Source organism: Protobothrops mucrosquamatus, unplaced genomic scaffold (genome assembly GCF_001527695.2).
Source record: "Protobothrops mucrosquamatus isolate PMUCROS unplaced genomic scaffold, P.Mucros_1.0 scaffold2700, whole genome shotgun sequence".
Taxonomy (NCBI): domain Eukaryota; kingdom Metazoa; phylum Chordata; class Lepidosauria; order Squamata; family Viperidae; genus Protobothrops; species Protobothrops mucrosquamatus.
This window is the reverse complement of record NW_015388746.1, coordinates 70,298-82,789: the sequence shown is the minus strand read 5'-3', so window position 1 is coordinate 82,789 and position 12,492 is coordinate 70,298. Positions and strand designations below refer to the sequence as shown.

Genomic DNA, 12,492 nt, shown 5'->3' with positions numbered 1-12,492 from the left:
GAAGTGACAAGAATTTCTGTTGTTGAGCAAGACAGATGTTGAGCTGTGGTCAGTGAATGACTGCAGATGTTAAGACAGTCATGCGGTCATTAAGCAAATCCAGTTTCCCCCACTGATTTTGCTTGTCAGAAGCCATCTAGGAAGTTTGTAAACAGTGATCACACATGACCGACAACCATTATAAATACATGCTGGTTGCCAAACACCCAAATTTTGACTATGTGACTTGGGGATGCTGCAGTGTTCATAAGTAAGTATAATGACTGCTTGTAAGTGACTTTTTTCAGAGTCATTGTAATGTCAAATGGTCACTAAACCAATCATTGTACAGGTAGCCCTCAACTTACAACCGGTTTGTTTAGTGACCGTTCAAAAAGTTACAACGGCACTTAAAAAAGTGACGTGCTACAGTTTTTCAGAGTTACCACCTTTGCAGCATCCCCATAGTCACGTGATCAAAATTCAGATACTTGGCAACTGGTTCATACTTATGACCATTGCTGTGTCCCGGGGTCATGGAATCCCCTTTTGTGACCTTCTGACAAGCTAAGTCAATGGGGAAGCCAGGTTCACTTAACGACCGGGTTACTAACTTATCAACTGCAGTGATTCACTTAACAACTGTGGCAAAAAAGCTCGTAAAATGGGGCAAAACTCACTTAACAAATGTCTCACTTAACAGAATTTTGGGGCTCAATTGTGGTCTTAAGTCAAGGACAACCTGTACAATGAGGACTACCTATACACAGTTTTGCACATGACTGGTTGTGTGTGATCTCCACAGGCAATTATGCTCTATTTCTGGGATCCAAAGGAGCAGATGAAATGTTCCAAAGAGCAACTATATCTAAATGTTGTGTTCGGTTCTCTGTATCTATTTCTTCCCACACTTAACATAATATAGTTAAAATCTTCAGCGTGGGTACATAATAATTAGACTACAAGTGACTGGCACTATCATATAGGCAGCTCTATGTAATCTGCAATTCACCAAATTCAAGACAATCCAGTAACCGTATTTATGGACTCTCCAGTGCTTGATTACTGCTCATCTGCTTGTCAAGTACACACCGATGTACAACATGGCTTGTAAGATCACACATTTACAGACGACATACGTACCACAAATAGGATCTAAACTTGAAAATGGGCTTTGAACAAACACGAGGACATTCTATTGGCACCCCATTAAATAAACTGTGTCTTTTCCCAGGCTCCAGAGAAATACCATTTAAATTTAAAGAGATATTGGTAGCATACCTATGCCTGCTTCTTTTTGACTTGAGATGAAAAGCACGGCACATCCACGTTACTGTCCAATTACAGGTAGTCCTCGACTTATTTTCTGACAGTTAGAACAATTAATCAGTGGAACAACCTGCCTCCAGAAGCTGTGAATGCTCCAACCCTGAAAGTTTTTAACAAGAGACGGGACAGCCATTTGTCTGAAATGGTATAGGGTTTCCTGCCTGAGCAGGGGGTTGGACTAGATGACCTCCAAGGTCCCTTCCAACTTTTTTATTATTATTATTATTATTATTATTATTATTATTATTATTATTATTAGTATTATTATTAGTATTAGTATTAGTATTAGTATTAGTATTATAGTTCATTCAGTGACTATTCAAAGTTACAACAGCACTGAAAAAAAGTGACTTTATGACTGTTTTTCACACTTATGACCGCTGCAGCATCTCCAGGGTGACATGATTTATATTCGGATGCTTGACAACTGCTTCATATTTATGACAGTTGCAGTGTCCCGGCGGTCATGTGAGCCCCTTTTGTGATCTTCCAACAAGCAATGGGAAAGCCAGATTCCCACTGAGTTACTAATTTAACCACTGCAGTGATTCGCTTAACAAATGTGGCAAGAAAAGTCGTAAAATGGGGCAAAACCCGCTGAACAAACGTCTCGCTTAGCAACAGAAATTTTGGGGCTCAACTATGGTTGGGAGCCGAGGACTACCTGTACAAAAGAAGATAATCCTTCTTTATAGAGTGAGGATAAATTTCTCTACGAGTGGCGTCTGAACCTCATCCCACAATGACTACACCTAGCACAGGGGTAGGCAACCTTGGCTCTTTTTTATGACTCGGGGACTTCAACTCCCAGAATTCCTGAGCCAGCCATGCTGAGGGGAAAGGGAGAGGTTTCCAAGCTGAGCCATGCTGGCTCAGGAATTCTGGGAGTTGAAATCCACAAGTCATAAAGAGCCAAGGTTGCCTACCCCTGGCCTAGCAAAACACTCAATCACGTAAGGAAAAAAAAAAGTAGGCAAGTACCACAGAGCCACGCAGCCAATTGCTCATCATTGACACAAGACACTTTCTGACTGCTCCTTTTGCCACCTTTGGGAGTCCCTGATTTCTGTCCCGTGCTTCCTCTCAGAGGCTCGTCAAGAGGGCTCTTACAGTACAGGTGATCTAAGAGCTCGGCGCCAAAGACGTCCGTGCCGATAGGCCCTTCCACTTCCATCTGACTACGGCAGTCTTCGTTCTGGACCGACTCCAGGACAGGCCCGTTAGTGCAATCATCACTTGTGCCCAAAGCCAACTTGGAGGGCTGCAGGACCACCTCATCAGCGCCCATAACTTGGTTGGATTCTTCCTCATCGTGACCTGAAACTGAGATTTCCTTTTCCGTCACGGAGATGAAAAGGTCTTCGGGAGAGCTGTCCAAGGATGGCATCTTCCCTGCGTCCGCCCTGGGCATGGCCTCCGTCCCTGAGGGACTTTTCTGCGACTCTGGCAGCAGGCAGGTTTCCGCGATACCATTTTGGTCTCGGGGCGCAAGGTTCTTGTAATGGAGTTCCCTACAGTGAAACAGTCTCTCTTGCGTAAGGCAAGCATCAGGTCGACACGTTTGACTCTCCTCAATAAGTGGTCCTGGCATGTTATTGTTCATATCTGAGAAGCAGAACAGGTCCCAAGGAGAGTTACGCTTGGATTTCCGAGAAGGAAGCGAGGCCCCGCGATCCTTCGCCAAGGCCTCCGAGCGCTGATCCTCTCGCCAATCTCTTGTTACTTTCGCCGCCCAACTCGGTCTGCTTTTGTTCAATTTACACAGTTTGCCTCTCCGAAGCTTGGGAAGAGATTTCGCAATTCTAATTCGAAACTTAACCAGAGAAAGTTTTTTATGCATCATAAATAGGACTCCTTTTAAAGTACGTTGGTTAAATTTAGGCCTTCGGACATTCAAGAGGCCGCAAGTTCCATTTTGCTTCGGTCCTCGACAACAATATTTCCTTGCAGAGTTATCTAGAATTATGATTTCGTGTTTGCCCCCATCACGGTGGTGGCCTCCCCCACTCGGAACTCGACAGTCCCTTTTAAATGACAAACCAGTAATGCTGGCCTCAGGGCTGTATTGCTTGTCTTGACAAACCTCTGACTCAACCCCTAAGCTAATATATTTAGCCAGAAGCTCACTCTGGCAAGGTGTCCGGCCAAGGCCCCTAGACCCTGAATAGGGTGTTCTACAGCTGGAGAAAGGGGTTTTGAATCTATTTTGTGGACATGTACAATTCTGAATAAATCCAACTGGCAGATTTATATTGAAGAACACATCAGGAATCCAGCTTCTCTGGTGCAGAAGAGCCCTCCTTTTGTGTGGTTTAATTTGTTTCACATTGAAAGATGTCAGACTGCTTTGCTTCCTTCTCCTAAGTAGAGGGGGACGCCTCTTTTGGAAGCAGTGTGGCCTCGGCCCCCGAAGTCCCGCAGTCCATGTTCGACAACTGGCCAGCAACCGACTTCTCCACTGCAAGTTTTGACTATGCTCTTTCATTTTTCTGCAGCATTATGATCCCAAAGTGCAGCTGCAATGAAAAAGAGGAACAGAATTACACAAGAGAATACATGCAGGTTGTCTCATTTACCATTCTCCAGTAATGTATAGGTCAGGGGTCTTCAAACTTGGCCCTTTTATGACTTGTGGACTTCAACTCCCAGAATTCCTGAGCCAGGCACGGTATAGGTAGTCCTCGATTTACAACCACAACTCAGCCCAAAATTTATGTTGTTAAGTGAGGCATTTGTTAAATGAATTTTGCCCCATTTTATGATCTTTCTTGCCACAGTTGTTAAGTAGTCACCGCAGTCAAGTTAGTCATACGGTTGTTAAGTGAATCTGTCTTCCCCATGGACTTTGCTTGTCAGAAGGTCACAAAAGGTGATCATGTAGCTCAGGGACGCTGCAACCGTCATAAACGTGAGCCACTTGCCAAGTATCTGAATTATGACCACGGGGATGCTGCAACAGTTGTATGTGTGAAAAAACTTTTTTCACCGTCATTGTAACCAAAAGGTCACTAAACAAACTGCTGCAACTTAACTGCTACCCGTAATGGCTTAGAATTTGCTCCCTAAAAGGAAAACATACTTTTTCTAAGTGGGGTCACAATAACCTTCTTTTTAATGTTCTTTCTAAAGAAGAAAGAGTCGTGGTGGCACAGCAGTTAGAATGCAGTATTGCAGGCAAACTCTGCCCACTGCCATGAGTTCAATCCTGACTGGCTCAAGGTCAACTCAGCCTTCCATCCTTCCGAGGTCAATAAAATGAGGACCCAGATTGTTGGGGGCAAATATGCTGGCTCTGTCAACCTCTTAGAGAGGGCTGTAAAGCATAAGAAAGCGGTATATAAGTCTAAGGCTATTGCTATTTGATAAAACCTACAACTAAGTCACAACCAGCCTTGCACCCTGCTTATTGGTAGAATACTGGAAACACAAGACCTAATCCCTTTCTCTGCTTTATGCCAATTCCCAACTGCACCCTATTTTCACAGAAGCACTGGCTTTTTCGCCCCAATGATTTTCTTTTCACTATCTTGGCCCTCGATGCTTTCTCCGTATCTTCATGTTTATCCAAAAATTTTAAAAACCATCTTAAAAGACTTCTACCCTATTCTAGACTATGTGCCTAGCTGGGTGTGAGGCAACATATTTCAAGGGAAAACCTAAGAGGGCCATAGCTAAGAAGAGACCATTCAAATATCCCAGCCATGAAATCACTAGGCACCCTTAGGCAAACCACTGTGCGTCCAGACAACAGTCGTATTCATAGTAACTCATTACAGCAGGGGTGTCAAACTCAATTTCATTGAGGGCCACATCAGCATCGCGGTTGCCCTTGGGGGGCCGGGTGGATGTGGCCAGGGTGGGTGTGCCCTACTGGGTGGGCATGGATGGAGTGGGTGTGGCCTACTGGGTGGGCATGGCCAGCTCTACATCGTTCGCGTCAAGGGTGCCTGTGGGGGCCTGGGCACAGATCTGGGGGTCTCTGGCAGAAGGGGGTGGGATCGGGGCAAGCGCCAAGGCATGGTCCATTTCTTCATTCCTCACAAAGGGTGACACCTGCCCAACATGCACCCAGGGGGCGGGGCCGACGCGGCAGGGGCTGGTTCCTCGCTGTTTCCAGACAGTCTTGTGGAGCTAAGACTGAATGTGCTTCAGCATAGATGGCCACCGGAAAATTGTACCTTGGCTCCCGGCCGGCCTGGGCCAGGGCCAAGGCAGCGGGGGCCGTTCCCTCACTTTTTCCAGGATGGCTTCGCGGGCCACATGAAACCACTTTGCGGGCCGCATCCGGCCCCCGGGCTTTTTGTTTGACATGTCTGCATTACAGGGACAAGTGGGGAACTGAGCTATCCATTTGAAGGAGTATGGGAAGAGCTTTGATTTGAACACTTGAAATCTATCAGTGATGACCCGATTACAATCTCACTCCCAGTTTTAATCATGTTTCTTTAATGCTGTCTCTCCTAACCTATCCATCCACACCCCTGCCCCCCATCCTCCGATGCCCTTCAGATATTTCGGATCACTGTTCCTTAGACCCTTTAATCGGGTACCAAAAGCTGAACTAGCTGTTCTAACTGAAAATCCCAATACTGCACCGTTTATACTGAAGACCACTTTCGTAACTCTGGCCTATATAACTCAATCACTGCCATTTGTGTATAACTATCACGTCCTTTGAAGGCATCACCTCAGTAAGCCAATCTTGAAGCCATCTGTACTGATACGGTGGGGATATGTAAATGTAGGAGCCGAACACAGGTGAGCTGATCTTTTATTACAGCAGGTGACCGAAGCAATCAGCTTTTGTCCTATCAAGGTCATCTTTACCACTGAGAGCTAATAGTGCAGAGCTCATTCAATTCCACCTTGCGGTAGTAATAAAAAAAAGGGGAAAAGATGCAGAAAAAGCACTGATGGGACAGAAAGAAATGTACCTATACAATGTATTTATTTTGAGGAAATCTTCTGAACTGGTTTACCAAAATTAAAGACTTATGGAGGACAGATGGTTGGTAAGTTAAAAAAGAATATCCCTTTTAGTTCCCCTGAAGGCAGCCAACCAAAATGGAGGATTGCAAAATTACAACGTTATCCGGAACATACACAAATCACAGGATATAAAATTATATCTGTTCAGTAGTACAAGATTTCTAAAAATCATGAAGTTTTTTTTCCCCCAACACGTGTGATGATTATTCCTCCAATCAGGATTAATGCTGTAACTGAGATATATATATTTAAATCATTTAAATCCGAATCCAAAAGTGTTATGTTCTGGGATTTAAAAGAAGCAAATCTTTTCTGAATGTGTGTTTATTGAACAAAATTCAAAGAGTACCTCAAATGTTCAAAAGGGATAAGAACATGAAAAACAGGAACTTAAAAGCAGCACTTCGCTGCTTCCTTTTGCTCTATTTTAGCACCACAAAAATAGGCAGGCTGCTGCATGGTATTTTAGCCTTAATCTACAGAGAAACTGCACATATTTAAAGGAAGTTAGAAGTGCAAGGTTTATAATGAAGCACCGTTGCCCCTAACAGTTTCTGTTTTCAAGAATGTTCTAAATGCAAAATGTGCTGGTTAAGACATCAGGTTAGGAACCAAGAAACTGTGAGTATAAGTCCCATCCTAAGCCTTAAAGCTGGTTAACTTTGGGCCAGTCATTCTCCCTCAGTCCAACTCACCTCACACCGTGGTTGTTGCGGAGAAATAGGAAGAGGAAGCAGTATTAAATATGTTCGCCGCCTTGCATTGTTTATAAAAATAATAACGGCAGGATATCAATAAATATTGTATTATTCCCATTGTGTTCTTTTGTCATGCTTTATTTTATTCTATTATTTTAGTTCTGTTTACTTCTTTCCTTTTCTTCCTTTTTATTATTGTAAGCTGCCTAGAGTAGTCCCACGGTGAGATAGGTGGCAGATAAATGTTAATAAAATAAACGACTACAGATATTGTTACCACGTTCCACTAGGATACAACAGGAGTTCTCATGCAAAGTTGATTCTGTCCGACTTCCGGTTTGCTATTGCAGCCGCTGCGGCCGCTGGAAGGCGAGCTCCGTCTTCCGTGTTCGATTTCGCACTGCTGGAAGACCTTGGAAAGGGTCAAAAGTCGCCCTGTAGGGGCGGACCAGCAAGGAGGGGATCCCCGCTTGATCGTGGGAGGATGGTAGCCCTCCCGCTCGATCCGGGGCAAGCCCTCCAAACCGGCGGACAAAAGACTGGCCATAAAAATATGGCTCGTCACTAGGTTGCAGACAGCCGAAGTCAAACTTACCACCAGGCACCCCAAAGCAGCGCGGATGAGACTGGGTGAGATCTGAACCTTTCTTTAATCCCAAGTATTTTTTTTTCTCCTGCAAAAGCTGCCCAAAGTATCTTCCCCCCTGTGAGGAAAGAAGAATAGTGGCGACTGACTATCCAGGGGAGTTAAAACACTGAAAGAATAACCTAAATCTAACTGGATTTATATGCTTCTAGAATTTGGGGACCAATAGATTTCTTATCCTTACCGAAAACCTTGGTTTTTATTTACAAAAAAGAAATAAAATTGAAAAAGGGATTATAAAAATTTTGGACTTTAAAAAAAATGGCATTGGTGACATCTTGTGGCTAAGTCTGATATTGCAACTTGTTATTGTCTAAAGCAAGGCTTTTCAACCAGTGGTACATGTACCACTTGTGGTACATTAATGAGTGGCAGGTGGTACGCAGCCCTGCCTAGCCAAGTGTAGTGGGGGAGGAAAAGAGCCAGCACAGGCAAGGACTTACAGTGAGAGAGTCCTCTGGAGCTGCAAAGGCCCCAGGCTCACTTCTGGTTCACCTTCCCCAATGAGAAAGGAGGAGGGGGGTGGAGACAGGAGAGCCTGTAAAAGGAGGCAGTTTGGACAGGAGAGGGAGAGAGAGAAAAAGCAGCAGCCTTGGGAGGAGGCAGAGTCAGCTGCACCGAAGGGGAAGAAGGAGGGGGAGGGTGGGGGGAGAGGAGATCAAGCAGGCTGGCCATGAGCCGATCTACAACTGCGGTGGCAGCCACCTCTGCTGGCAGCAGCAAACAGGCAAGAAATGCAGTGGGGGAGGGGTCGCCCTCCAAGAGGAATGAAAAAAGGCAGCAATGGCTGGAGGTAAGGCACGGAGGATGGAAGGAGATGGGGAGTGGAAGGATTTTTATGTGCTTTTGTGACTTTGAAGTTCTGGGATTTGTGCAATGAGGGCTTTGTGTTCTTAAGGAGTGTTTGGCAATTTCTATTTGGCTGATGGCTGATGTCTCGTGTTAGCTTCTATTGCTCTGCTGTTGTTAGCTGTAAGTTTTGCTGCAAGGGATTTTGAAGTATTTTTCTCCTGAATGGATTTTGCCTGTAGCATTCCTTTACTTATGAATGGAGCCATTTGGGGAGGTTGCCTTAGCCGGCAGCCAGTACTTACATTTTTTTTTCCTTCCTTAAGTGCCGGCTGCGCTCCTTACTTTCCTTTCTAGCCAGTAGCTAATTCTTAAAGGGGAATTGCCTTTTTAAGCTAGTTCACTCAGCAGCTTGTCTTTTCTGTCTCTGGAGGCCTTTCCTTGTTTGATCAATATATGGAAGAGGGAAAATATGGGGGGGGGTTTCAAATTCTTCCTTCAGAAGGAGATGGGAATGAGAAAAAGGGAGGCAGGGAAGGGAGGGAGGAAAGGAAGTCCCGCCTTAGTACTTGGCCACCAGCAGCTCTGCCATTGACTTTGCTTGTCAAAAGGTTGCAAAAGGGGATCACATGACCCTGGAACACTGTGACCATTATAAATATGAATCAGTTGCCAAGCATCCAAATATAAATCACATGACCCTGGGCATGCTGCAATGGGCATAAGTGTGAAAAATGGTCATAAGTCATTTCAGTGCAATTGCAACTTTGAACAGGGTTTTTTTTTTGATCATCAAGTTTTTGATACCTTGCTAGGTGGTACTCGAATATTGCCATATCCTAAAAGTGGTACAATCAGTAAAAAGGTTGAAAAGCCCTGGTCCAAAGGAGACTTGGCTGGAAGCCCAGACTACAGATAAAGACTTTTTCAACCTTGACAATTATCAGCTGTGAGAAGCTCAGCTGTGTTCTATACTCAATTATAAAATTATTTTCATTCTCTGCCTTTAAAGCTCTTAATTTAACACCCTACTAAGAGAATATCGATGAAGACCAGGAACAGATTCTCCTTATGTTAAAAGCAATACATGAAACCATTCTTTCAGCTTGTGATGAAATAAGATGCTACAGAAAAGAACAAGATGTCAGCCTAGATATACGAACTCAAATTTTGACTACAGTTAAAGAATCAACTACACAAAACATAACAGAAGAAGTGGAACAATTAAATACTATGACAGAGGATTCAACTGACCAACAAATACAGTCAATGGAAAGTCCAGAAAAGGGACTGACAACATTGAAAATGGAAAAGACTTTCTATATAAACCAGACGAAACTTGAGGAGCAAGAAGAACAACAGACTAAAGGGAAGATAAACATACCAGGACAATTATGGGGATCTGGAATAATAGAGAGATGATTTATTAGCCCTTCCAAAAAAAATGGCAACTGGATGGTCTCTTTTATTTCAAATAATATATATATTATTTCAAATAATATATATATAATAACAGAGGGAGATCTATTTGATGACCTAAAAGCACTGACAGTTAAGAATTGTGATAAAGGAAATTTTGGTTGCCAAAAATTTGGAAATTATGAATATCAAATGTTAAATTTAAATATTGACAGGAAACTAAAAATTGGGAAAAACTAACTACAGGACATTGACTGTTTATAAAGATTAACTAGGATATGTATATGCTAAAAATTTATTGATAAATGTAACAATGCTATCTTTACTTAATGGATATAATTGTATTAGTTTAAATATGAGACAGCAGATATTAAGGGAAAAGGAGAGGAAATATTTGATGTGGTAATGAGATTTGTACTAAAGATTTTTCTATGTTATTGAATTATTAACCCAGCCGCCACGTTGCTTTTTAAATACTTAAATGTAAAATTAGAAAATCAATAAAATATTACAAAAAAAAAGTTGATTCTGTCCATTCATCCCAAGCATCTAAAGAGGATCTATTGCAACTTTTCTTCCCCATGATTATGTGGGATCTGGACCATAGAGAACCAGGCTCCATACTGATTGCAGCATGCTTCAAATGTGCCTTCAGCCTGAATTGGTTGTGGGTGCCTGTCTTGGCTAAGTATGAGTACTATATTTTTAATATTCTGATTATTGTGCTCTGGTTTATCTTTGCTTTGTTATTCACTGGCATGTCTTGAGTGGGTGGTCCACAAATATTGCAAAATAAAATAAGTAACACTATAATTGGGTTTCAGCTTCCCAGCTGAAACAAAAAATATGTAGGTTTATTTCTTTGCTAAGCTTTGGAAGGATAATTGGAAAAAAGTTACTTTGCATGTGCATCAGGAAGAAGCATCAAGACAAGTATTTTTGCTGTTATGTTGCACATACTGTATGAGTCTATTGCTGTTGCTTCTCTGATATCTGTTTTCTGATGCATATTTTAAACAGCTATTGATTGTAAAAGTTGCTTATTCTTCCAGTGTTAGTTAGGGGAGTTTCAAACTGAAAAAAAAACCTCCCCTACCCAATTTTTCTGTAGGTTGAATGGTGGTAGTCCTTAGCCTGGACCACATCCTACTTTGTGGCCCACTGCTATAAAATAAAAGAAGTAAAGGCTCTATTTCAAATTTCCACAGTGAAAATAGCAAAACACTCATTTTTTTCCCCCAAGCTTTATTTTGCTAGAACATACTTCAAGTGAACATGGACTAACTCTTTTGTTCACATGCGGGGGGGGGGGGGGGGGGCTTCACCTTACAAACAGCTACCTTAGTTTCTAGGCAATTTTCCTTAATGTATGCTTTTTGTATATCCTTGCCATTAAAAAGGAAAAGTTTTAGCTGCAAACTTATTTATTTATTTATTTATTATTTATTTATTTAATTTTTATCCCGCCCTTCTCCTTACGGACTCAGGGCAGCTGACAGCCTTATAAAACAGATACAAACTTGATTCCACATACACGGAGTCCTTGACTTACGACTACAACTGAGCCCAAAATTTATCTGGCTAAGCGAGATAGTTGTTACGTGAGTTTTGCCCCATTTCTTGTTACAGTTGTTAAGTGAATCACTGCAATTGCTAAATTAGTAACACAGTTGTTAAGTGAGTCGGGCTTCCCCACTGACTTTGCTCGTCAGAAAGTCGCAAAAGGTGATCCCATGACTCCAGGACACTGCAACAACTGTCATAAATACGAACCAATTGCCAAGCACCTGAATTTTGATCACGTGACCATGTGGATGCTGCAGTGGCCATGTGAAAGAGGGTCATAAGTCACTTTTTTCAGTGCCGTTGTAACTCTGAACGGTCACTAAATGAATGGTCGTGAGTCGAGGACTACCTGTAACGGTTCCAAACATGCAAACTGATAAAATTTTCACTGCTACCTTTTTAATCAAAGGCAGCAACAGAAAATTCACCTGAAATGACAATTATGACTTGAGGCCCTATCCCTGAATAGATAAATCCATCAGGTGAATATGTGAAGATTCCCAAATTTGATCAAGCACGCAGTTTTGTTTTTGTTTCGGAATGCTTATGTTTGATATCAGATAAAATGCAGCATTGACCTGCTTTTGTTTTCCAAGGAACTGCAAACGGTAGAAATTCTGAAACATACTCTGCTCAGACTTAACCAAGGTTTCACTCTAATACATTTTCCTGGTAGTGAGTCAAGCTATTTCTCAAAGGCCCAAAATATCAGAAGACCATCCATGGCATTGCATGCTTTATATATTTAAAAGGCAATTATTAGTAATCTCTTGTTGAACTAACTTGCACATTTTTGTAAAATTGTATATTTTATTCTTGGGTAAATAGTTACTGACTGACCACATATTGGCAAGTAACAAGAGCAACACAAGCAGAAGTGGACAATTACTCAGTGCCGGGGAACTACTGGAAAATGTGGCAAAAGAACTCTAGCTATCTAAGCAGTTTTGCTACATGGGACAATCACTAAAATATAAAAGTACTGGAGCAACATTGCAGCACAATGTTCTGGAGAGGTAAAACAGCACAGAAAAAGAATGACTAGAGATTGACTACACTTAACTTTCTTCCACTTTA

At 42.3% G+C, this 12,492-nt stretch overlaps 1 protein-coding gene across 1 annotated transcript in view; it reads right to left on the bottom strand.

Annotated features, from left to right (window-relative positions):
• Positions 1–3,816, bottom strand: part of SENP5 (SUMO specific peptidase 5) — a 34,724-nt gene extending 30,908 nt beyond the window's left edge. The window contains exon 1 of the mRNA XM_029286013.1: positions 2,290–3,816. Within this exon, the coding sequence (XP_029141846.1) occupies positions 2,290–3,793 (1,504 nt within the window). The 5' untranslated portion in view covers positions 3,794–3,816. The remainder of the gene's footprint in view (positions 1–2,289) is intronic.
• Between the last annotated feature and the right edge of the window lie 8,676 nt (positions 3,817–12,492).